This window comes from Microtus oregoni, unplaced genomic scaffold, assembly GCF_018167655.1.
Source record: "Microtus oregoni isolate MIOR12 unplaced genomic scaffold, Mior012 000152F_ref0000281, whole genome shotgun sequence".
Lineage (NCBI taxonomy): Eukaryota > Metazoa > Chordata > Mammalia > Rodentia > Cricetidae > Microtus > Microtus oregoni.
The window spans coordinates 717,747-740,285 of NW_024544803.1; the positions used below are offsets into that span (position 1 = coordinate 717,747).

General features: G+C 38.9%; 1 protein-coding gene across 1 annotated transcript in view; it reads right to left on the reverse strand.

Moving 5' to 3' along the window:
• LOC121444997 (AMME syndrome candidate gene 1 protein) overlaps nt 1-22,539 on the reverse strand; it is a 149,929-nt gene that overhangs the window by 88,884 nt on the left and 38,506 nt on the right. The window contains exon 3 of the mRNA XM_041646963.1: nt 16,530-16,996. Within this exon, the coding sequence (XP_041502897.1) occupies nt 16,530-16,996 (467 nt within the window). The remainder of the gene's footprint in view (nt 1-16,529; nt 16,997-22,539) is intronic.

Below are 22,539 nucleotides of genomic sequence, written 5' to 3' on the forward strand. Positions count from 1 at the left end.
TGGCAATGTATAAGTATTTCAAAGTCCAAGACCTTTACTGGGAAGCCAATTTAAAAGAACAGATACTGAATATAAGAAATCACTCACCAAATCAGCAATAGCAGTCTCGATACTTAGGACATTGTCACCTTTTCAGGGATTCACTGTTGTATTCCTCATGGACTTTACAAAAAATAGCGTGGACAAACAATGCATGGAGTACAACATAAATATTCACTCCTAAACCTTGAGAATCTATGGGATTAAAATGTGCAATTCCAAAAATTTATCAGCATCAAACATTTATGGATAGCCATTAAGATCCCTGATTAAATAAGCTTTCACTTAACTGGGGCATTAATTTGAAGAATGTAAATCCTATGTGTTTTAAGGCTAATGTGTGTGAATAAGTTGCTTAGTGAGTCTGTCACATCATCTGACCAGGCTTAGATGCGTTCTTTGCCTAGTAAATTATATAATAACTCATGACGTGCTAAAATTCTCTTTTTAAAAACACTCTTCCCAAATACCTAGTGCTGGCAATTAACATCAGGAGTGGTTTAAAAGTTGTAAATTATTACTGGTTCTTAGCCAAAAGATTAATTTTGGATAAAGACTAATGCATTGAATTCATTTTTGACTCAAACCCATGAAATAAACAAGTCAGCCATAAAACATTTTTGAGGGAGATTACATATGAAAATAGTATTTGTGCTTTCAAAGATACCTTATAATCCCTTGGATCAGGCTTCCTCAAATCTGTTTTTCTACATTTTATTAATGTGAGTACAGACACATCAAGATTTTTTATGTAAACTAGGCTAGGTGATGCTTAGGAAAAAAGCTTGCCTTGAAAGCATGGGTGCTCAGAACCCTCCAAAGACAAACAAACAAACAACAAACAAAAACCAGAACAGTGGGGCATGCCTGTAATTCCAGAGATAGTGAGATAGAAGGCAGAAACAAGATCCTTCGGAGCTTGCTGGCCAGTTAGCCTGGCATACTTGGAAAAACTCCATGTCAACAACAGAACTTTTCTCAAAACAAAAGGTGGAGAGAACCAGAGAAATGTCACCTGAGGTTGTCCATGGACCTCCATATGTACAGGTGTGTGTGTGTGTGTGTGTGTGTGTACATATACATACCCGCCACCATGAACACACATAAAATAATTACACAAAACCAAAGCATTATCTTTTTAAAACATTCAATTAAAACTATGGTATAAACCTGACCTAGCAGCTCACATCTTTAATCCCAGCACTTATGAGGCAGAGGCAGGTGGATCTCTGTGAGTTCAAGGGCAGCCTAGTCTACATAGCAAGTTCCAGGATAGCCAGGGCTACAAAGAAAGAACCTGTCTCAAAAAATATAGTATATATCTATGATACACAGTGCTTACTTATGTATATGTTATATAATGGTTATGAAAATCAAATCGACATATTGATCACCACACATACTGTACATCAGATCTCTGAAACTTGATTCAGCTTATAACTAAGCTTAAATTCCTCAATCAACATTCCTTGCATCCCTCACCTTGTCCCTGACATTCTACTCTATATTCATGTTATACTATGTGTTTGATTTGATGGATTAAGGACATAATATGGCAAATGTTGTATCTGGCCTATTTCACTTAGCATAACTTTCTCCAAGTTCATCTATGTTGTTAAAATGTAATGGTTTTCTTCTTTTATGGCTAGATACCTTTCCAAAGTATGTTTGAGTCTGTATGTGTATCGATTTCCTTATCCACTTTATCAGTACACACTTTGGTCATTATCTTGACTACTGTCAATTAACTTGACTATTGTCAATAATGTAACAACCTACTATTTTTGTTCTCTTCCAAATGTATACCTGAAAGTGCTTTAGCTGAAATCATGGAAACTCTGTATATTTAAGAATTTCTACCCAGGTTCGATCCCTATAATAAATAAAAACGAAGAATTTCTATATATTACTTTTATGATTCTAAGAGTTGACTGACACTGATTCCAAAAGTATGTAAGAGCTTCTTCAATCGGCATCATTGACAATATTTATCATGTTTTTTTTCTTTTTTTACAGCAGCTATCTTAGTAGGTATAAGGTGATATATATTATAATGGTTCTGATTTGCATTTCCTTACGAGCTAGCAATATTGAAACATATTTCATTTACTTGGAGGCTATCTATTACCTAATTAGGAGGAATGCTTATTCAGGCTAAAAGAAATTTTTTCACAAAATGTAGGCTATCCCAAATGTGGCAATAATATGATAAATTAATGAGTATTTGGTAGAAATCAGTTTTCTATTACAGTAACTTGATTATTTTCTAACAAAAGATTCTTACTAGTCCATAATCACTGGGCTAACGTACCATAAAGTTTTTTAAACTACTCAACTATCATGATGTAGAGAAAGGAAGAAGTATACACAGGTCGGTTTTGATGAGAGTTGCAGTGAGGAGAAATTGGTCAACGCTGTGTTAGGTGACAAAGCACCTGAGCTCATCAACATAAGCAGAGGAAAGGCTTGCTTTGGGCTCACAGTTTTAAACATGTTAGTCAATACTTTTCTGCTTCTGTTGTTTCAGGCCTGTGGCAGCATAGTAGATTGTGGTGGGGAACATGTGGAGCAAAGCTACTCACCTGATGGCAGCCAGGAAGCAGAGAAAAGAAATAAAGGGACCATAATCCCATTACTCCCTTTTAAGGGCTTGTCCCAGAAACCTAGCTTCCCCCTTTAAGGCTCTATGTCTCTGAGATTCCACCACCTCTCAATACCACCAAAATGAGGACTAAATTGCCTTTGGAAAAAATTCAATATCCTACCAATAACAGTGGCCCATTACAACAGCGATTTTCTTTGTATTCTCTTGCTTTATTTTTGTGAATGTACATGCTATACTTATTCCTGTGTTTTAGTATCAAATTTGTGTTCTAAATTTTAATTCTAGAAAGCTGTGTCTTCATTGATCTTCTTGCATGTGTTATCTTCTACCAGACAGTTACAGGTGTAGGCAAATGCTCATGTCTCAAGGTTTCTACAGTCACAAGGTCATAATCTAGATTCCAAACAAAGAGTGCAGGTATTCATGTTTAGCTAAATGCTTAATTCTTTCCTAAAATGTCTATATTCAGGGATCCTTAGTGTCTAAGAGTAGATTTCAGATGTTTGCCAAACAAAAGGAAAGTTTGTACAATATAGGACATCTCATGCATTCTCTGCTTTAAATGCTATAAAAACTACAATCTTTTAAGAATTATACTATCACAAATTCAAAACTGATCCCATTAAACACGTGTATACAGAGTCCTTTATATACTCAACCCTATTGCTTGAAACAACTTGACCGCCATTAGTTTAGAGTCCCTTCTACTCATTGCTCCTCTCGGTTCCACGAATGGAAAAAAAGAGTAATCCCAGGAAATAGCTTTCCATATGATAGAAAGGGGTAACACTGCTAGACTTAAAGTCATACAAACTACATAATGCAGGTGTTGGCGGGTCTTTAGACATGGAGACTGCTGCTCTTGAAGCTGGTGAGACAACAGAGAGGAATGATGCAGTAGAAAAGGGACAAGGCTCTTCCTAAATTTATGTATCAAATTTAAGGTGAGACAGACTGGGAGACCAAAGTATTCCTATTAACATAGCGATTCTGAGTACATGAGGGCCACAGAGGCCATTCTGGGTTGATGAAAAAATATTTAAGGAAGCAAATGGTTATACCTCTTCATGAATGTTAAATAAAACTTCAAGATTAAACAACTCTTCTATAAGAGCTGACATGCACAATGCTATACTGAACTCCAATAAACACGAGTCAAGGTTTTAGGAGTAGCACATTCAAAACCGGAGTGAGGACCCATGGAACCCAAGCCCACTTTTCCACTTCATTATATAATTTGCTTATTCTACCATATCCAAAATGACTCTTTCTTCACTATTATGTCTCCCCTATGGAAGCCCCCAACAAATAAAAATACACATTCTTTGAAACCTGGGAAAAATAAAGATAGCTTGTATATGGTTCAACCCTATACAAACAGTATGACTTCCCACTCTCCTGGGCTGGGGACGCAATTTGAGTGACAGAGTTCTTGTCCAGCATGCACCAAGCCCTGAGTTTGATCTCCAATGCCACATAAACTGATCATGAAGGCACATGTGTGAAACCCAACACTTGGAATGTAGAGGCAGAAAAATAAGGAATTCAAGGTCATCCTCCACTCCACAGCTAGAAGCCAGCCTAGAATATATAATACTGTCTGAAAAAAAGCACAATGGAATAAAAGCTCTCATTTAAGTGATCAATTTTTGTGTCTTAAAGTTATGTCTTAATATAAGTAAAGATAAAACATTAGTTGACAGATGGAAAGTTTTGCTTTATTTCTTTCAAAGAGTAATCATTCAATATGAAATAACGTACCCTTCTATTATAATTTAAGAAACAATTCTAAAATTTTGTTCTAAAATAGTAGTATAGAACCTTTATAAAGTTTGCTTATATGGATTGTCTCAGAACTGGAACAGTGTAAATAGGGTATGTTAAGGACTACAATAAACACAAGCATTGGATTAATAGATATTTAAAGGAATTTCAAAAATTATATGGTTCACTAATTTGTATACAAACCTCCTATAATTGATAATTCTCAGTACCTTCATTATATTAAATAAATTTTGAATATCCAAGCAAAATTCCATTAATTGTGGGAGGAAGAAAAAGTGGTTTGAACTATTTAATTCTATAATAACTGGGGTGGTTTATTTTTTAATTATATAATCTTTGTAGCAAGTCAGTTTTTCCAACTTCACATTTAAGACATAGAGGTTTAAAAGAAAAGGATGCTGGACACAGAAAGCACTCATCAGAGTATGTCGTAACCAATGTTGTAACTGACTTATGCTTAATATGTATTGATGAATGAAAGCACTTCATCATTTTCGTCTACACAGTGAACTCCTGCTTCTGCTATTTCCCAGTCTCTTATCCAGGCGTCATGACCTTCATGATATTAAAAGAGTTGCTAAAGCAAAATTAACTGAACAAAAGGGAAGCTTTAGCAAGAAAGGGGGAATTCATAGAACCATTACTAAAAATTGTCAACTGGTAGAGCATCATTTCCCAATGCCTAAATTACAACTAACTCTTAACAGATCCCCCTCCTTGTAGGCTCTCCATCACTTCAATCTACCTTTGATTGGTGTCCAATCACCACTGCATAATGCTCATTTTGACCTCTTTGCCCCCCCCCCAAGAATGCTTTTTCTGTCTATGAAATTCTACCCTGATTTAATCCCACTTTGTCTGTGAAGCCCTCCTATACAATCCCAGGCCATATCAGTCGGTCCAAATTCCTAAGAAGCTCATTGTCTCTAACATTTATTCAGCCACTGAAGGATATATAACTTCATTATGCATTTCATGAACCTCCACTCCTCAGTATGACTACAAGTTTTTTTAAGGACAGGAATGCCTTTTTATAGACCTCTCACATCCACTCAAAAAAATACACTAGCACAGTTTTCTGCCCACAACAACTATACTGTTTGAATTGAATGTAGTATTACAACTAACCATAACATAAAGAATATACTACACTAAAATAACACTGGCCAATCAATACATCTCAAGATATGGAGAATATTCATTTCTTTAAAGTCTGTTAGAAAAAAGTATAATCATGGCAGAAATTCTATTTTTAATTTAGAACTGAAAAGTCATCATTAAATGGAAGAAAAAATGTCCCCTTATTTAAACTGACACTTTATAATCCTATCGTAATGTTTCAAAATATCTGCACATCCCCACTAATGATAACCTCATGTTGGCTGGGTAGCAACAACAGGGGGAAAATAAAACTTTCAAGATCCATGGCTTGACTGCATCTATTATTTCACATTTATATGCCTTTTTTTTTATTAGAAACAAGTGTGTATAGTGTAAGAAGCAATCTCAAGTAGTGCCTTAACTTAAAGTGGCCTATATAGTACACATATGGACTTAAAGTCCCTACTTATAATACCCATTACACAATTTATCTTCCAATTTTCCATCTCTCTAGAAAGCACATTTTCTCAGACAGATTTCTTAGAAACTGTCAAAAATAATTTTCTCCTTTAATGCCTTAGTCCTTGTACCTTTAAAAGTGGGTGAACAAAGGCAAAGCTTCTACCTGTCAAAGACATTTCTGTATATTATTATTAGCAGATTCATCATAAAACCCTAAAGGACAGAAAGGAGAAAAATAATGTAAAAAGAAAACTAGAAAATCAAGTTCTTCTCAAATGCAAGCACTTAGAATTAAGTATAGCAATAAAGCAAATAATAATTATGAAGCCAATTTGGAAATTCTAGTAGTTTAAAGCATTTCAAATATTTAGCTGTGGTTATTATACTTTTTAACTTAGTTTAGTCATAATTATCAGTAAGTTTAGAAAAAATGTTTTAAACACTAAATTAAGCTATACTGTAAATAGCTCTGGACCCTCTATTATATGTCTGTAAGTTTAATTTTTAAAGTATTCTCAAAATTCCTATGGAAAAAATGAGTTACTTTTAAGTGGAGCCACTACCATCTATCATTGGACAATAAGTACTCTTTAACATTGGTTAGCGATCAATCTTGTTATGTTTTTACTACAATAAAAAACGTAAGTAGCCAGGCAGGATGGTTCAAGTCCATATATTGCATCTTGAGAATCTGAGGTAGGAGGATCACCATGAATCTGAAGCCAGCCTTGGCCTACAGAGCGAGTTCCAGGTCAGCCTGGGCTAGAGTATGACTCTGGGTCCAAAAGAAAACAAAACTTAGACTCGATGAACAGCTTAGCAAGTAAAGCACTTGTTGGCACAAGTGTGAGAGCTGGAATTTTGACCTCTAAACCATGGAAATGTGTGTGGTGGCCCACCTGTAATTTCCAGCTGTTTGGAAAGGTGAGATAAAGGATCACTGAAGCAAGGTGGCTAGCTACTCTAGCCAGAATTGGGAAACTATAGGTTCAACTGAAAGATTTTTGCCTCAATGAATAAGGTGAACAACAACCAAGAAAGTCTGCCAACATCAGCATCGGGCCTCCACAGGCAGTACGCATGTACACACAGACACAGACAGCCCATACACATATGCACACACATAGACACAAATGTTTATATACACCAGAAAATGGGCACTTCCTTGACACAGTAGGCAGAGCGTCAAGTCTCATACATGTAAAATAAACTAAAATCAGCAACATGCTTAGGTTAAAGATGGCTGACACTGTGGGACTATATGAAAATTAGGTGAAGGGTCATAGAAGACAGAAATGTAGATGATATAAGAATGAGTCTTCATATAGATGTAGTTGTACAATCAAATTATAGAGTAGGGGTAAGTATGCTCTACATTCGATTCCCAGTACTATGAAAAGGAGGGGGTAAGAGAGAAAATTATAGTTGGGTCTATGTTTTAATATTACCTGTTCCATAATCTGTTATAAATAATAAGTGGGAGCAAACTAAATAAAAGAAACATCACATATCTAGTAGAGGCTGTTACTATAAAAATATATAGGCATAAAAATATTAGCTGAATCTATAACTATATTCACAGCAGGATATTAATGATAAAGGACATTTATAACTAGGGTAAAGTTATTTGTCTCATATTTGTTTCAAATATTGGCAAAGACTTCAGTCTGACGAATCCATGTTAATGGTTCTCACCATGGTCTACTAAAAATACACAGAGTACCTATAGTCGGTACTCTTATATTTGTTTCTGATGGAAATAATTATTTTTACCAGGAGTGCCATGGTCACTGGTTCTAAAGGAGAAAGATCTCAGTTTGTGTTACGGGAGGTCCTCCCACTCCTCCAGCCTATTGCCACTGAGATACCAGCCCATTGGGGCGTGGTCTCTTTCCCTTTAAAAAAGCGGCCAGTTCCCTCTCCTCTCTCTCTTCACTTCCTGCTCCGCAGGCGACTAGACTCCCTTCCTGGTTGCGCAGAGGGCTGATGGTGATCTGTAAGTTTTTTCCCCTTTAAATAAATATCACCCTATTAATCATAATTCCAAAAAAAAATGTAGTTACTTTCTCTCATGACTTGGCCAAGTTATTTATTATACAAGACCTAAGCTAGTTAGAATAGGATATTTGTACTTATTGTATATAATTTCATAGTAGGTTTAGAACTCTCTTATTTAAACAAAAGGGGGAGGTGTTACGGGAGGTCCTCCCACTCATCCAGCCTATAGCTGCTGAGATACTAGCCCATTGGGGCGTGGTCTCTCTCCCTTTAAAAAAGCGGCCACTTCCCTCTCCTCTCTCTCTTCACTTCCTGCTCCACTGGCGACTAGACTCCCTTCCTGGTTGCGCAGAGGGCTGATGGTGATCTGTAAGTTTTTTCCCCTTTAAATAAATACCACCCTATTAATCATAATTCCAAACTTGTGTGGCATTGTTTATGACTTACACCTTCAAGTTTGTATACTATAAAGAATGCTAAAACATGCTTTTTAACTAGTCAGTGGTGGTCACACTTTAATCCCAGCACTCAGGAGGCAGAAGCAGGTGGATCTCTGAGTTTGAAACCAGCCTGATCTACAGAGTGAGTTCCAGGACAGCCAGGACTGTTACCAGAGAAACCCTGTCCCCCCAAAAAACCAAAACAACAAAAATGCTTTCTTGGAACTCTCCTCCCCAGACAATGTGCTTGGACTCCTCTTTGGGCCCTAAATCCAGGCTACCTCACTTACTACAATTTATTTTCACCCTCCTTGATTCCTATGAGCCCTTTCCTGCCTCCCGCTCTTTCTGACTCTGCAGATAACCAACATTTTCAGTGTCAGAGGGAGAGAAAGTGAGAAGGGGCAACAGTTGGTACTAGAAGCTAGTTCTTCTAGTCCTTCCAAATTTTCCTTTAACTGAAGTTCTGAAGCTTTTAACTTCCTTGGATAATCTTCCATGAAGCAAATTTGTTGAAGGCTGTATTATGATACATAACAAAAAACTTTAAGAATCACTGACTGCTTTACAAACTGGCAAGCCCCAAGACTGAATGTAAAAATATACTTCAGGGAAATGCAATTTCGGCCAGTTATTTTTTTACTAGCAGTATGAAGTTGAAAACTATCTCAGATCTCTGCCCATCTGAGCCATTCGAAATCACTATGTGGCTGGAGGAACAGATGTGATGCCAAGAGGCTAACCAAAACATCACAAGAGCTCTGCGGCTGCTCTGTGGTTTGGACAATTCAGAAAGAAATGGCTTGGGTAAAAGGTGTTTGCCATGCAGGCCTGGTGACCCAAGTCCAATTCTCGGAGTCCATGGAAAGGTAGGAGCGAACCAACTCCACAAAAAGAAATGATATTTAACAAGTGCCAACATGTGGAAGTATACATACCAAGAGCTAGGATTTCACCTGTTGGAGCATTTGTTTCTTCCCATTTTCTCTGGTGCCTCCTGCCACAGGCTTCAGCCTTACAAGCTCCGAATCATGTTCAAACCCTCTCTTCCTTTAATTGTTCTATCTCAGCAATTGGAATTCTGAAGAGTGCACTGGTTGTCACTTAGTTCTGTTATCTCATATGCAGCCACCTAGCTTAGAACCTTCTTCGAAAAAGCTATTCTATCTTTATACTTGATCCAAATTCTATCAACCAATGTCTTCTTTCTCCTGTGTTCATGAGCAAATTCACAATCATTCCAACAGAGTTGCTTAACAAACTTTTCTGAGCATGAGAATAGCTAGACAATGATGGAAGCCAAAAAACAGGTGAGCTGCCATCTTCCCACTCCTACACAAAACCTGGCCCTAGCGTAGGAATGTCTGAAAATGCTGATACCTTCTTCCAATTCTTCATTCTGCAGCATTCCCACAGCCACAATCACCACTCAGGGTCAACTTTCCCACTTTCCAACACCGCATTCCTATGACCAGATCATCTGAAATGAACTCTAACTGGTCTCTCTTCTCTGAAGACTCATCTTCCAATCCATCTTACATTCTAGAACATTCTCTTGTATGTGCCTGATCTCTAACACAATAAATGATAATCTAATTCAAAACCTCTTATCCCGACTTCCCTGCGAACTTCCGACATCAAGTATAATTTCTTTGAAGTTTGATTTATTAAAGAGGCCAGAGCACAGTGGAATGGCAGGAAGAATGCTGAGACTGCAAGGCGCTGACTAAAGACAGCTGCTTGGAATCCCCAAGTACTGTGGAAAGGGTGTGGTGGCAATAGCAACTGCTTTGAGAACACCCAAGTTAGAGTTCAAAATTGGTTGCCCATAAAAGCTCTTTAGTAATCCATGAACTTTTTTCACTTATAAACCTGACTGGGAACTCACTCCTTCCCAAATATCTTTTTTCTGATCACTCTTTTATGCCATGCCTTTTAATTTTGCCTGTATCTTATTGACCAAGCATGAATGTGTTGTGCTGAAATAATTTTAAGCAACTTTCTTATTTGTATCATTGAATGAATAATATAGGAAGCTTTGAGGGGACGTGACCATGTCTTCGATTTCACTGGTATCGAACCACAGACTTCAGCATTATGTGTATTGCTTAAACACACACACACGTGCTTTTCCCAGTGACACAGAATTTCCAGTCAGCTATTCAATACTAACATATTTTAAGGTTGAGCAAGTTTTAAAGTATGATAATAGTAAGAAATGTAGAAAATATACCCACATTTAATACAAAAGATGCCATAATTTTCCTCCACCCAACCAACAATATACTATTACACCATACATCTTGCTTTGTATTTTTTTCTTTATACTACATAAGCTCTGGTTCATTTTTGCTCTTAGCAACAATAACTACAGATGCTCATCTCTAAATAAGTTTACTGTTGGGAATCTAGTCTTCCCACCTACATAACCACTGGCTTCCCACAGTCCTCAGTGTCTTGTGAGCAACCGCCCAATTACTGAATGTGGAAAGACAGCTTACACACTGAAGGTCCATTCTTGGCAGCCACTGGTTTTTACTGCTAGTCCTCCCCAACTTAGCTTAATTGATTCAGAACAGTATAAAAAGAGACATTATTACACAAGTTTGAAAAAGAGACTACTTACAAAATGTAAGAGCTTTGGTCATTGTGCCGCTTTAAAACAGGCAAGCATGTGTGACATAGAAAGCAGAGAATAATGCCTATTGAAATCAAGGAAACCTGGGATCTCTGACTAATCTCATTACACAAGTTTAGTGTTCCATACACATACATTCTCCAAAAGTGAATTTATCCATAGAAAGGGAAAACACAACTGACTTCAAAATACAATCCATTGTCGCAAAAGGGTTTTGCATCTCATACAACCTCAGTAGCAGAAAGTGTACAGTTTTCTAGAAACACATTTAGAAAAGCAACCCACACATGTGTTAACAAAGCACCTTGCAATTTCCCACTTACGATCTTCCCATCGAATTGAAGATACTAGCAGAGATTCCTCCTGGCCTGCTATGAATTAGCAGAATCTGAATTCAACAATGTATAAGTAAGAAAAATTACAGGCTAGATTAGCACTCCTTTCAGCCATATTGGAAAAAAAAAGGAAAATAAACACAGTTCTACCTTTTAAACTAAATATACTTTGCTGTACATACAGATATAAAAATAATTTTGAAATTATGTTTATACATCTTTCTGTGTCAACCACTGATGGTTTTGTGGTACAAGTTATAAGTGAGAAAATGCTATCTTCTCTATTAGTAAGAAAAGACATTAAGTTGTTCTCCAATGTACATCAACATTGGTGAAAAAAATCATATTATACCTTCAAAAGGCTCAATAACTGTCAGAAATGTTTTTCTTTTGCAAGAAAAACTATACAATATGGTCAGAAAAAGGAAGTTAATATCATTATGTTAGCGTGGATAAGGAAATCGGTCATGGTCCAGTTGTATCATCTGCAGCAGAGATACACTTTCTACTTATTTTAGTCACTCTTCATTCAAAAAAGACAATAGCAATGTAATAGCTTGTGTTTAAAATGCTAATTCACTATCATTTGGACCTGAACTGCATTATCAAATCAATCATCTTTTTGATGGCTCAATAAACAGGATTGCTGCTACTCTGCTAGAACAAAATGCCTACATCTCTACCACAATCTACTGTCTCCCAAGCATGATGAGAACAGTAATTTTATTATTCTGATAAGACGAGACTTAATGCTCAATCCTTCGACTTGATCCTTACAAGATCTGCATGTCCAAGAGTGGTTTTAAAAAAAAGGGGGGGGGGGTTTATTCCTTGCAACAGAAAAATCACACTTACTCATATTTAAAAGCAAAAACATCCATGTATAAATGTCAACATAAATTCTAGTAGCATGTTAATTTTCCAGATAGTGAGATAATCAAAAGGTTCATGGGATATAATATACACCACGGCATTAAAAATCTAAGTGTTTTGAGCAGGACCCTTTTCATATTTCTTTACTAATGAGGGAGATCCTTTAAATGAGTTTCAGCACCCATAAGTATAAATAAGGACTTTGAAAAATCTTATCACATCCTGGTATTTAGGGAGCCAATCATAATAGTACTTTTCACGAAAACAAGAGGGGTCTTTCCTTAAAAACATTCATGTTAAGATATTCTATTTGTGCAGCTTTTAACTCCTGAAATAGACCCTTCACATGCAACGATTTCTTTGAGAAACCTAAAATCATACAGGTTTCCTAGAGCAACACCATCCCCACACCATCCCCAGAACCTGATTTCCTGCTCCTGGTAGCAATCCATTTTGCTAGTGTTATGCGCGAATGCTGAGGACAGAAAAACAGAATGAGGATCGTGCCAGTCCAAAATGCCTCTGAAGTCACCCATATAGGCCTTCATTTCTCTCTAACCCACAGTTGCTCAGTGTGTGACCCTGGGAACTGTAGCATCAGCATCACCAGGGAGCTTGTTAGAAATGCAAATGTACTGCTCCACCCCAGAGCAACTGGATCAAACTCTGGGAAAATGCCCAGCAACTCGCATTTTTAACAAGCACAACAGAAAACTACAATGTATGCTAAAGTCAGAGAACAAGTTCGCCACAAACTTTAATGTGTACGAGAATCACCTGGGGAGCTTGTTAAATGCAGATTCTAATTCGGGGGAGGGGGGGTTGAGGTGGGGCTTGGGAGCCCACATTTCTAATAAGTTCCCAGGTGATGTCTTTTATGGCCCACATTACAAGTGTTTCCTAAATCGGTTCTTTGGCAAAATTACCCAGGATGCTCATAAAATATGGAGTCCGTGGCACAACCCCAGATCAAATTAATCCAAATCTCAAGAGAAAAAGCTAGAAAATGTCCACCAGTTCTCCATTCCAACTACACACTAAAATTACCTGGGGAGATTGGAATAATTCTGATTCCCAGGTCCCATCTGTGATTGACTAAATCAGGATCTCTGGGGTTAGTGAACAGGTTTCCACATTCTAAATAACGCCCTAGGGATTCCGATGTGCAGCCATGGTCGAGAAGGAATATTCTGGAGTCTTACTGAACTGGTTCAGCACCTGCCACGGTGGAACCTTTATGGTAGCCAACAGGTTCTTCTAAAATGGCTTATGTCAGCTTCCTCACCTAAGAGCTTGTATTGTTCAACAGGAAAATGTACCTAAAATTATGGTTTCCTTGTGTCTTGAACCTTATTTCTGGAAGAAAAAAAATGTGCTCTCTGCGATGGATAAGTACTCAAAAGACAGGAGCAACCTTGAAGTTTTTGTGTCTATGTGGCCTTTCATAGGATGACCTCTTTCTTCCCCAACCCTAAAACACAAATAATTGAAATTTCTGATGACCTTTCAGAGTGGCAGGGCAGCCGAGGCATCTGTAACTTCTAAACCTATAAAAGTCAGATTCCACCAGTTGCAGGCACTCTGACTGAAAGTTCTAGGGGGCAACAATGCTGTGCTTTTACATATGACAATTTGAAATTGTTGAGAGCATGTCTTCTGGCAGACAGGCAAATTTAGTAAAATTCCTTAAATATACTGCCCAAGACATGGTATCCATAAATCAGTAGGGTGAAGGCTACACAATGCCACACTAATAAGCACACAATATCATCAAATAGGTTAAGCGGAGAAATGTGTGGTGTTGCCAAGGCATTGTGCAATAATCAGTTATTTCCCTCCCACAGTCAGAAGATTTTCTTGAATTTGACATCGCACACTTTAAAAATGAGTTTAACTGAAAAAGAAACGCAGCCCTTTACCCTTTGATTGCTCACGTTCAGTGCCTTCCATAGTTAGTCTATGGAAATGGGACATACTGAAAGCCTACCTAACCATTCAGAGCTACAGCTCTTCCACCAGCTCACCACATTCACAGTGGGCACATGACTGTCTTATTTATCTGCTTAATAACTTGAGAGGCAGAAATTCAGCAATGAGGGTTTTAAAAGAGAAACAACCTAAGTATGTGTGCAAAGTGGCCACTGTTTAAGGCATTTTGAAAACATTTCCTTTACGAACTGGCCAAGTTCATTTTCGTCTTCACTGTTGTTATAGTCATTCAGTTAACCCAAACTCACTTTAAAATGTGCAAAAATAGCACCTCCTCAGAGTGTGTTCTCATATGCTTTGGAACCATGGAGCGTGAATGCTAAAACAGCCTTTCCAAACTCAAGGAGCGGCTCAATAATCGAACAGGAGTAAATTTTTACAGTCCCATGACTTGACAGAGCCAACCTAAGAATGACCCCAGGTCTAGCTTTTGCTACATCACAGTCATCCGAAAGAAGGCTTGAAAGTAAGTGACTTGAACTAGTGAGGATTTTACAGATTTTTTTAACACGCCCATCTTTTTAAAATGAATTTTACTTCTTAATGAAAAAAAATAGGTCAAATAAAGGTGTGGACTTAGGATTTAAGCTCCTAGAATTAACACTAGGAAATTTATAAAAGTACTTCATTTACTTGACAGTGTCCACCTGGGTGCCTTTTCATACATTTCTCAGGAACTGATGCCCAAAAATGAACCAAATCTAAAGAATTGCGCAGAGCACAGCAGAGTTATATGAAATTAAAGACATTTAAAGAATGAAAGCAAAGAAAACAAACAATACGAATGCACAATTTCCAGGACACTTTATTGTAATTTCCACTTTACATATTAATTTGATATTTTAGTAGAGTCAGACCTGTTTATAATTATCCAGCGGAATTTCAGTCTTCTAATCTCACAAAATGAAAAGCAGCAAATTAAAAAGCACATTGATTCAGGTATTTACGCTGTGGGAAACAAGGGGCCTTCAGGTAGAAGGGAGGGGGCGTTGATGGTTTTCAGTTTGAGTGCATGATATTGTTTTCTATGTTTTTCTTGTGGATGCTAGTATTCACAATAAAAAAATCGTCCTCCCCTCCCCCCCCCAGTCTGCCTTCTTTTGGACTTTACATTCTCTCTAGCATTTAACTCGGAAAGTCAGTTTACACTCAGTTTACACATCTTAAAAGAAAAGCCATATGCCCCGTCTCCCACACATCCAAATGGACAGAGATTAGAAGTAACCTGGCTCTTAGCTTGTAACAGTGCTATTTTAAACAGTTCCAACCATATACTTGAAGGGTAAAATCATTGTAAAGTACAAAAACCAAAGGAAATCGTAAAAGTGTCTACACATTTACAGGATTGTTTAACGATTCCTCAAAACATTGAGTTTAACATAGGTTGCTTAAATTGAAATCTACACAAAAGCGAATGCACGCTTAGAACACATTGACAGTGCCTTCTGTGGCGGGGGGGGGGGGGGGGACACGACACGACAACGTTCTTTGAATGTGCTATACCCAGACACTGAAGTAAAAAAGAGAGAGAGAGAGAGAGAGAGAGAGAGAGAGAAAAGAAAAAGAAAAAAGGTCCCACTCTTCAAATGTGAGGAAGCTGGTGGTGCGCTCGCTTCACTGGAAACCCGTTTTAGTGGGTATGTTCAGTTAAAAATAGGTAGTAAGCCTAAAGGTGTTTTAAGAAACCTCTCCCCTCCCCAAGGAACCGGGAAACCCGAAGGAAAAGATGGGCAACCTCCCTGGAGCTCGCGAGCTAAGTTCCATCACTAGCACACTAGAAGTTAGATCACTGCTATTTTTCACCCTGCCATGGGATAGTAGCTCTCCATGTGCAAGGTACGCGGGGCGGGAATACTGGCGGGGCTTTCACGGGGGGTAATGGCGAGCAAAGTGAGGAGAGGTCGGTACCAACAGTGATCCCGCTCTCCAAACCCGCTGCCGGGGCGGAGAGTGAGGGGTAGAAGGGATCGAAAGAAAGGGTCAAAACTCCTGGAAGTTAGCGCAAAGAGGAAGCGGAGCAGTCTGGAAGCCCAGGGGGCCATGTCTGGCAAGCAGCCCCCCGGCTCCAAGCGTGGGGTGCTCGCCTCGTGGAGCAGAGGAGCACCGAGTACCCCTCGGGTCGGGCGACTCTGGGGACCCGAGCAGTGAGCGAGAGGGGCTGAGGGGCACCCGCGAGCAGGAGGCGGAGGACTTGCACTTTTGCCTCAACTCTGAGCCCCATCCCGAGCCCAGGGGAAGAGGGCGACGGGGAGCGCGGTACTCACTAGGGCTCGTTGGTGAAGCGGGGGTTCCGGGGCTGTTGACATTCATGCAGGTGACAGTAGAGCACATCGAAGCAAAAGCAGCGCATCTCCGCTGACACCACCATCTTCCGGGAGCCCGGGGATGAAGACGAGGAGGACGGCGAGGAGGCGGTGGCGGCGGCCGGAGTAGAAAGTAAGGTTCCCACTCCACAGCTCAGAGGTGGAGACAGCGAGATGCCCCCGCCACTGCCGCCGCCGCCGCAACCCTGGGGGGGAGAGTGGGTACAGCCGCCGCCGCCGCCGCCGCCGCTCAGCCCGCCCAGTCCGTTGAGCCGCATCCCGGCGCCTCCTAGTCCCAGCTCCCCGGCTCGGCACTGGCTCTCCCCGCTGCAGTGGGAGGAGGAGGAGGCGCCACCACCGCCGCCTGAGCCAGAGGGGGGCAAACTGGACAGTTTCTGCTTCTTCACCCCACAGAGAGAGCCTTTGATCTAAGTGTGTGGGACCTTACAAACAGCTGAGAGCATTTCATTTCACTCAGGGGGGAGAAGAGAGAGGTTTATTCCCTTAGTAAACATTGAGCCTCTATGCACATCCTAGTGCCCTGCTGTTAAAAACTGACGTGTGTAGAAAATACGTATTCTTCCCACTCTTACACTTGTAAATTAAAGCAGCTCTGTCTACATGATCAGAAAAATTGCACCTATTTATTAAGCACGTTTTAGGTGTCAGTGTTAAACCTATCTCACACCATCGTTCTAGTCAGTAGTGTATCACCTCATTTGATTGTCACAGGAAGAACCCAAAATTTACTTAAGAGTTAAAACTCTTTCCCAACAGTAGACACCTAGAGAGGGACAAAATCAGGATTTAAACGCAAGCATGTCCCATTCTAAAACCTATGCCACAGGGCTGGAGGTGTAAGCAATCAGTGGTAGATTGCTTGCCTAGCATTGCAAGGACCTGAGTTTGATCTCCAACAGTAGAAAATAAACAACTAAAAAACTATGATGTTATGCTACACTTCTGCTCAGCCACAGTATATAATTTAAAAAGTTATTAAGAAAAGAAAGTGACATCAAATACTAGTAGAGTAGTACCAGGTTATACCGAAAGAACTTGTGTGTGTGTGTGTGTGTGTGTGTGTGTGTGTGTGCGTGTGTGTGTGTGTGTTTTGAGACAGAATTTCTCTGTAGTTTTGGAACCTGTCCTGGAACTCACTCTTGTAGGCCAAGCTGGCTTCAAACTCATAGAGATCCGCGTGCCTCTGCCTCTTGAGTGCTGGGATTAAAAGCGTGCGCCACCACCGCCTGGTTTAAGAACTTGGTTTTTATGGATTGAAAGATTGAAAAAACATTGTAATATGTGACCAAGAAGGAAATGCATTCTGAAAAATATTGTATGAAATGGACAGGCGACTGGAATGCTTAAATACTGTCTACACCCCCCCCCACACACACACACACTATTTAAGCTGGGTGGAGTGGCACATATCTGTAATCCCAATACTCAGAAGACTAAATCAAGAAAATCACAGGTTCAAGGTCAACCCAAGCTACATAGCAAAGACACCACCTCAAAAAAATCAGATGAAGGGGAAGAAGATGGGATAGGAGAGGATGAGGAAGGGAAGGAGGAGGAGGACGGTTTAACTGGTTTGTAATAAAGAAGGCAAATACTCATTGTCAGCATTGGAGTAAAAGTGTGTCAATTTTTTTCCATGTTGAAAGGGAGAAAACAAACTGCTTTAAAAATTAAAAGTACTATGATTGATATACTGTGTCTTTCATTTTGCTTTGTACCTTATCGTATATACAAACCTACATTTTGGAACTGAATCATAATTATATCTTGAATACTGGATAATAATACTGAAACCCTTAAGTAAGTACAAATATATTTAAATTAAACAAATAATTTTTAAAAGAAAGAAAAATAAAAGCTACTGGTGTGAGATAATGACTATGTCACCTAGCTTGGTTATGGTGATCATTTCATAATATATACATATATTAGGAGACAACCAAGTTTCAAACCTGAAATAAATACACTTTACTTGTCAATTATACCTCAGTAAAGGTGCGGGGGGATGACTAGATTAAATACAATATTATACTATAGGTGTCAATTTACTCCCCGCCCCACCCCCAAATGAGAGCACTTGTGGAGTAGAAAACCTGAACCATTTAGTGGCATCACACCACAAAGTAGGGTACCATGGGTGCTGCTTCTGCCGAGGGAATTTAAGAAAGCAGAATGCAATCTCCCGATTTAGAATTTGGCCAGTAGACAAGAGTCTAACGCCCCTACTCTTGTGAAAATAGCAAGGCATCTTTAATAAGCACCAGTAGTCATGTCCTTAGCTCTGCATTTCATCTCAAAGATAAAACACTGCTGTGGCTGTCTTGCCAGGCTAAGGGACTGACTGATGCAATGGGAAACCCAACAGCAAGGACACTCCAGCTGAATTACAAAAATAGCTTTTTCCCCAAGGATTTTTAATTCCAACTCCGAGCTTCACTATCACAAGGAAAATAGACAAACGCAAATGTGATCGTTGCAGAGAATACATCATTACCTGACCACTAGGGCTCACTCATCTGGAGTCCTTTGTTGTACTGGTTTGCTGGAATGAGGGGCAATAAATAGCAAGCTTTTTCTGTGTTTTAACCTCTAACTTAGCTCATGATCCATACTAACCTGGCAAAGTCACCAGCACAGAAACAAACGCACATAGACAGATACAGATATATACATGAATATCATTCAAACATATGTAACCTACAAAATAAATTTGATATCTCTCTATAAATTACATTCTGGATAGGAAACTGACCATGATGAGGATTCTCTTGACTCAAAGTACAAATGGCAAAGTAAGATAGTGTGGCGTTTCTCCCCTCTGCTGATCCTGGAGTGCAGAGATAATACTTTCCAGAGGAACTTTTGAGGCACCTTTTGCTCTTTGTAACTCACTGTCGAGCTGGGAGCTAAAGATTCCACATTTCTCTTAAGTAATAAAAAGAAAGTAAATAAGCCACTGACTCTCTATCACCCTTCAAATTGGCCATGCAGATTGAAACCATCTCTGTGTCCGCATCTGCCTCCAAATAGATATTAATCAACTGGTCAAACACTTCGTTTTTACAACAGTGGAAAAATTACTCCATCAGAAAATATGCACACTGTTTACTATGTGGTAAACTGAACTGAATTAAACCCAATGGCTACTGATTATTTTTCATTGCCTCAATTTATTCTCATGTTTATAAGGGATAGTTTTCATTTTAGAAAACAAGAATAATTGTAATTTGATGTGATAGTGATATTCATAATGTTGCAAAAATTATTCTTAGGTAATTCTGGAGTTTATGGTAAGATGAGAAGCACTCACATTGCTGAATTAAAAACAAAACATCATTTATGCCCAAACAAGTGTTATTTTTATCCTCTGCTATCCAACTTTCTCAACTGTCATCCTTGAACAACTGCAGAATGGAATATTCTTAGCTGCCACTTTGATCTAACCTTGTACACATGTAACCCATGTTTGTGGTGGGAAGACTGGAGAGTAGTTCGCATTTCACGTTTAATGAATATGTGAAATAATACTAAAATTTCTTACCTGACCATAAATTCAAATAGATGAATCTGTTTTTGATTTCCTGGCTCCAAAACATTTTCTTGCCTCTTAAATTCTCGCTTTATGTAAAGAGCATATTTATAGGTGGAAGCACCAAGATCTACCTTGAACTATTTTTCCAGTTAATCCATTGACGTTTTCTATATATTTCCTACATACTGGAGTACACACTAATTGAATGGTGTATTGCTACCTATTTCCTTGAGACAGAGTTACACTAATTCTTTCGTGAGACTCATATATGATAACATGAACACTGTGTGGAACAAATGATAACGCTAGGTCATTGTAGATTAAAAGAGAGAACTTTTGCAGGGAGGAGACAATGAAAGAGTATTATGTAGGGCTTAGTTACAGCAAGCAAAACATGAAGGTATCAAATGCAGTTTGGACATTCTTGATTCTTTCTTTCTCTTTTAAGGCATTTATCGATATATCCACTAAGATGTGGACATGTATATATTACAATGCCCAACCTTCAAGTTTATTTATCAATATATTGTTGTTTTCTATAGCTAATCGCATCACATTCTGGAAAACCTACTCCAGTATATTAACGGCACAGGGCGGGCAATGTGAGGATTAACTTTGTTAATTAAAAAGTAAAAGTCTATTGTGAGTTAAGACCCTCTTTCGTACAAATAAACAATTTAAAGTTCAAACTCACTTGTGGAACTGAGGAGTAGAAATCTGAGTCTCATAATTTCTATGGAATCCTGACTGAGGTGTAATTTATTTTGTTTTGTTTTTACTATATTCCTTGTTGAAAGGTCCATAATTTATGTCTCATTCTCTCAGCATGGGCAATGCACCATGATGATGTCTCTGGGTTCTTATTCTTCTGGATTCCTACCCCCAACTCCTAGAGGTGCCATTAAGCCAATTTCTATCCAGCTAGCTTTGACTATTTATGTCACAGACTCCTCTTTTGAACAGTTCTCCCCCATGCCACAAAAACTGCTTGCCAAGTCAGCTGCTACCAAATCCCCAGCTGTCTTCTGCATCCGCAAGGAATTCCCCACCGAATTCCACCAGGAGTTCTGGATTTCTCTCATGGGCTCTAACTAAAACCCATACTGCCATTTCTACTACAAATGCTTCATAGGAACACATGGCTTTTCAAAACCACTTGTAATATCTCATGCTCCACCCTGTCCTGGATCTCTCCCACACATTTTTAGTTGTTTCCTCTTTTTATTGAGATACACAACCCACAATGCATACGAACCACACATTGAAGTTTTAGAACTCACTGTGTTTTAGAATATCCATGTAGTTACACAACGATCAATTTTAAAGCAAATTCACCCAAAACAAAACCCCATGCCAGTTACCAGTTATTGCCCACATCTTGTCACTGCTTCCTGTCTCTAACAACCACTAACATGTTTCCTTTTTCTATGAATTTTCTTTCTCACTCTCATAAATGGAATCACACAGTGTTTGCCCCCTTATGTCTGGCTTATTTCATTTAACACAATATTTTCAAGATTTCTTCATGGGACAGCATCTACCAGTAATTTATTCCCTTTTATAACTAAATAGTTTTCCATTATTTAGGTAGGCCAAATTTTGTTGGCCAGTTCATGCATCCCTTGATATTTGGGAGTTTTCACATAGTGTCATGAATATTGCTGCCATGAAGATTTATGTATGCAGCATTTTGAATATATTCTTTGAAAATTTTATACATACATACAATATATTTCTATCATACATCCCTCTCCTCCTCGCTTTCAATTTCCTTCTGCACCATTCCTCAATATATCTCCCTCCCATCTTCATGTCCTCTTCTTTTCTTTTTACTTTTTAAAAATAGCCAAATGAACCTAACCAGTGCTGCCAGTGTGTACACCAGCGTGGTACCACCCATTAGAGTGCAAGCAATCTAGCAGAGGCCACGCCTCTGAACACAACTGACTCTCCCTCCTTTCCCCAGCAGTAATAAACTGCCAATAGCTCTCAGCTAGGGGTGGGGCCTTGTGAGCCTCTCCCCTATCATGGTTGGAATGTGTTGACTGGCTTAATCTTGTGCCTGTAACCGCAACGTTGTGTGTTCCGAAGTATACCAGCCCTGTCATGGCAAGACGACAATGTTTTGCAGGACTACTCCCCAGCCTCTAGCTTTTCTAATCTTTCTGTGATATTCCTATGATGTTTCCTGGGCCGTGCGGGTATACATGTGATACATTTAGGGCTGTGCACTTCACAGTCCTTTACTCTTTGCATTCTGACTAGTTGTGAGTCTCTGGATTAACCAGCATCCAGTGCAAAAAAGAAAAAAAAAAGAAAAAAAGAAAAAAGAAAAGAAAAAGAAGAAGCTTCTTTTGTTTGTTTGTTTGTTTTTATGTTTTTTGAGACAGGATTTCTCTGTGGCTTTGGAGCCTGCCC